At 47.9% G+C, this 4,607-nt stretch overlaps 1 protein-coding gene across 1 annotated transcript in view; it reads right to left on the reverse strand.

The window, feature by feature from the left end:
- The window catches only part of LOC109475378 (progressive ankylosis protein homolog B-like), a 13,101-nt gene that overhangs the window by 6,326 nt on the left and 2,168 nt on the right, over positions 1-4,607 (reverse strand). The window contains exons 2-7 of the mRNA XM_019775986.1: positions 4,228-4,432; positions 3,451-3,569; positions 2,547-2,630; positions 2,213-2,341; positions 1,506-1,679; positions 490-582 (exon numbers count right to left, since the gene is read on the reverse strand). Of these exons, the coding sequence (XP_019631545.1) occupies positions 490-582; positions 1,506-1,679; positions 2,213-2,341; positions 2,547-2,630; positions 3,451-3,569; positions 4,228-4,432 (804 nt within the window). The remainder of the gene's footprint in view (positions 1-489; positions 583-1,505; positions 1,680-2,212; positions 2,342-2,546; positions 2,631-3,450; positions 3,570-4,227; positions 4,433-4,607) is intronic.

The following is a 4,607-nucleotide window of genomic DNA, read 5'->3' on the forward strand; positions in this document are numbered from 1 at the left end:
CCACCAGGACGAGCAGGAACAAAAGACGGCAAACTTCCTTAACGTTGACCAAGGCACGATGTGACCTCCTTTACTGAAAAATCAGCAGTATATATTCAATCATTATATTATATAAACTTCAGAATGGAACAAGACGTCAGGAATGAAAATGAAGTGACACATTAGTAAGTGCTGATTGATGACTTAGCAGAGTAAAAATGGACTCAGTCACATGCCCAGATTTATGATGAATTGAGCAGATTTTTGGCACAGTCGTCTGTGTGTGGTACAAACTTCAGCTGCCTGAGCTCTACTCACAAACGGTTGTTATTAGGGCCTGTTTCAGTTCAGTCATAGACTCGCTTCAGATTCTACCACGTGACAAGCCTCACTGGGTCAGTCTACTGAGGAAGACCAGAGTCACTGGTCGAAAGTTCTGGGTGAGAGAACTTCTTTGTGTTGGATCTAAAATATAAACTTTAAACAACATTGTGAAGTCATCACACTGACCTTTCTAAAGGCGGGTCCCACCAGTCTGAGATCATTCAGCCAGGAGTACGGCAGGTGCCCAACAGGGTACGTCAGCGTTAGCACAGCCACTGCCTACAGAGGAAACAAGCATGGCTACAGTTATACACAGGGTACGTCAGCGTTAGCACAGCCACTGCCTACAGAGGAAACAAGCATGGCTACAGTTTTACACAGGGTACGTCAGCGTTAGCACAGCCACTGCCTACAGAGGAAACAAGCATGGCTACAGTTTTACACAGGGTACGTCAAGGTTAGCACAGCCACTGCCTACAGAGGAAACAAGCATGGCTACAGTTATACACAGGGTACGTCAGCGTTAACACAGCCACTGCCTACAGAGGAAACAGGCATGGCTACAGTTATACACAGGGTACGTCAACGTTAGCACAGCCACTGCCTACAGAGGAAACAAGCATGGCTACAGTTATACACAGGGTATGTCAGCGTTAGCACTGCCACTGCCTACAGAGGAAGCAGGCATGGCTACAGTTATACACAGGGTACGTCAACGTTAGCACAGCCACTGCCTACAGAGGAAACAAGCATGGCTACAGTTTTACACAGGGTACGTCAGCGTTAGCACAGCCACTGCCTACAGAGGAAACAAGCATGGCTACAGTTTTACACAGGGTACGTCAACGTTAACACAGCCACTGCCTACAGAGGAAACATGGAACCAGATTTATACAAGCATGAAACACTGGGAAGGTTTTGAGTTAACACTTATAACACTCTGTTCCGAGCTTTCTGACTAATTTGCATTATCTTGTCTTGACTTGTCTAACTGACTTTTGTCCCACGTGGCCGCCCAAAGAAGAGATGGGTGGATAATGTTAAGGAAGACATCTGCAAACTGAAGCTTCAAAAGGCTGACCACAGGACAGAACCAGCTGGAGAGCAGCAATCAGGCCAGGGCAACATTCCATATCCAACCCTCGAGCTTAATGGGGAATGCGAGACGATAAACGGATAGTGAGTGAGTGTATGTGACTCACGTCCACGGCGGCTTGTCCCCCCAGATCGCGTGACATCAGCAGGTTGCACACCGGCCGGCTGACCTTCTGCGTCGCGGCCACCATCGCCAGCGGCCACCAGAACTTCAGCGCTCGCAGCACAGTAAAACTCTCCTTCGCTTCCTGGGGCTGCAGCTGGGCCATCCTGGGGAGGACCTGAGAGAGAGAGAGAGAGAGAGTGAGAAAGTGAGAGGGAGAGTTACACCAGAACTTCAGCGCTCGCAGCACTGTAAAACTCTCCTTGGCTTCCAGTGGTTCTCGACTCATCCATGGGAGCACCTTTGATAGAATTATTGTGATATTGAATTTGTTCATAATCATACATGTTTGAAAAAGAGAGAAGAGATCCAGTTGATATAGAACTGATATTAGCAGAGCACTGTAACAATTGTTCCTTGTATCCTTGTACCTTAATAGCTAACTTAGTGCATTTGGCCCATGTTGGCCATGAATATGCAATAAAGTTCATAGTCATAGTCATTATGAGAAGTATTAAAGGTAAAGAGTAGCTATCGATGCTGTTTGAATTTTACAATTGTAAGAGGACTGCAAGAAGAGTAGTGATAAAAATAATAATTGTTTATTGCAAATTCTTGCCCAAGGACTAATTGCAGCAACAGAAGAAACGTGGTATAAAAAATGTATTGTCACTAATATTGGAGATTCTTTAAATAAACAAACAAACAGACCTTCCACAGGAAGCCGGCCAGCATGATGGCAAAGCGGGTCAGGATGCCGGCATAACCTGCCAGGATGGGCACCAGCAGGGGGTCTTCTGTCTGTAGGCTGGTCTCCATCAGTCCTAACGTCACTACAACCTGCACAACAGCCACAACAGGGTTACAATCAATATGTTCTGTTCATCTGTTCTGCAAAGAAATGATGGTAGACATGAAAAAGAGTCTCAGAGTACATGTATTTTCCCTGCCATGTGGACAGTGTGTAAAAGAGAGTTACATGTATTGGCCCTGACCTGCAGTCAGTGTTTACTAGTAAAAGTACAAAGTCATGTAGCTCCTTTACCTGTAGGCAAACGTCAGCGATGGATGCGGCTGCCACCACCACGGTGTGTCTGTGCTGCAGAGTCACGCCTGCCAACATCCAGGACTGGGGAATGAGGAACAAAAACAAATAAGTACCACACTGTCTCAAACCCACATCCCAGACTAAGCGGGGAACAGAGAACAATTACCAGAACCATATTACAAATTCATGCCAGCATCAAGGATTGGAGAACAGAGAGCTTCAGAACCAACCAATTACTCACACTTAACAGGTCAAGTATTTCTCACTTCTAAATACAGAGTGCCAAATGAATTTCACATACAACATACAGCTGCCTTACCAGTACCAGTTCTACAGGACAGCTTTAAAGCCTAATACGTACCAGTCCCTCCAGCAGAAACATGCAGCTAGCCTTACCAGTACCAGTTCTACAGGATATCTTGCCTTTAAATACCAGTTCTACAGGAAAGTAGGTAGGGTCGGGGTGATCACACATTCTTACAGAAAATCTTACCAGTCACGTCGATGAAGGTTAGACATCCAGGTAATACGATACGCCAAATAGCAGTTACTCAAGCAACTGGATATGATTTTGGAAACGGTCAGACATTTCAGCTAGCATCCACTAGCTTTCGTCAGTGACTGTGAGACCTCTGGTTTGATACTAGCTGAAACGTCTGACCATTTCCAAAATCATATCCAGTTGCTTGAGTAAGTTCTGCTTTTTGGCTTAAATCTTACCAGTCCCTCCAGCAGAGGGAACATCTGCCTTACATGTAACCAGCCCTACAGGACAGCTAGCCATACCAGTCCCTCCAGCAGTGTACACGCATGTACCAGACCTACAGGAGAGCTAGAGCCTTACCCGAGTTTATAGAAAAGGATGCAGGATTAGGATGATAACACATCTAGCCTTACGTACCAGTCCCTCCAGCAGTGGGTACCCAGCAAGCAGTAGCATGGCTCTGCGGGTTCCATTCCCGACTATCGAATCCACCTGGTGGGCTTTCTCGAACAGCAGGTGTCCCACGGGGGTCAGGGCTGGGGGGTACACAACAGGGGGGTTAGGGCTGGAGGGGGTACACAACAGGGGGGGTTAGGACTGCAGGGGTACACAACAGGGGGGTTAGGCCTGCAGGGGTACACAACAGGGGGGTTAGGACTGCAGGGGTACACAACAGGGGGTTAGGGCTGGGGGAGGATATCAAGAGCCACACTTCATCCAGAACTGGGCCATATGCATAATCACGCTCAGGGACAGTTCTGTTCAGATCCATGCAGGGGCAAATCTATGTTGAACTTCTTGGATATGCCGTCAGACTGTCCAGGAACCGTGCCTGATCCTAACCCTAACCCATTCAGGCATAGGACTAGATAGCCATGGTTCTGGATAAAAATAGAGACTATCCAGAATCGTGCCTGATCCTCAAACTCTAACCCAATCTGAGGCTTAGGTCTGGACTAGATAGGCATGGTTCTGGATACAATAGTGCATCAATGTCTGCATGTCAAGTTATAGTAACATTATAGAGCTCTTAGTCTAATAAGCCAATATGGGAAGGCCATATCTGACATCAGACATTCCCCGTACCTATGACCAGGTGTAAAGTGTAGCCCCAGGCCATACCTATGATCAGGTGTAAAGTGTAGCCCCAGGCCATACCTATGATCAGGTGTAAAGTGTAGCCCCAGGCCGTACCTATGACCAGGTGAATCCCTGCGGTTAAACAGCCCAGAGCGGTTGTGGAGAGCAGCGCCGCGCGTCCGTCCGTCCGTCCATGCACCAGCACCAGCCCCACGTTCTTCAGCTCAAGCGCCGGGCCCGCCAGCACCTTGGTAAAGGTGAACGCCAGACCGTAACTCGCTGTCACGTTCTCCGAGAACGCTACGCCGCGATTCAGCGCCTGGGGAGAGGGAGGTACAACAGTTATCACGTTCTAGCATCAAAGTATGAGCGGTTCAGGCCAGGAACTTGGTGAACATGAACACCAGACCGTAACTTGTGGGCATCACGTTCTCTGAGAATGCAACACCGCGATTCAGCGCCTGGGGAGAGGAAGATACAACAGTTCACTTGGG

This window comes from Branchiostoma belcheri, unplaced genomic scaffold, assembly GCF_001625305.1.
Source record: "Branchiostoma belcheri isolate BF01 breed outbred unplaced genomic scaffold, Haploidv18h27 scaffold336, whole genome shotgun sequence".
Classification (NCBI taxonomy): domain Eukaryota; kingdom Metazoa; phylum Chordata; class Leptocardii; order Amphioxiformes; family Branchiostomatidae; genus Branchiostoma; species Branchiostoma belcheri.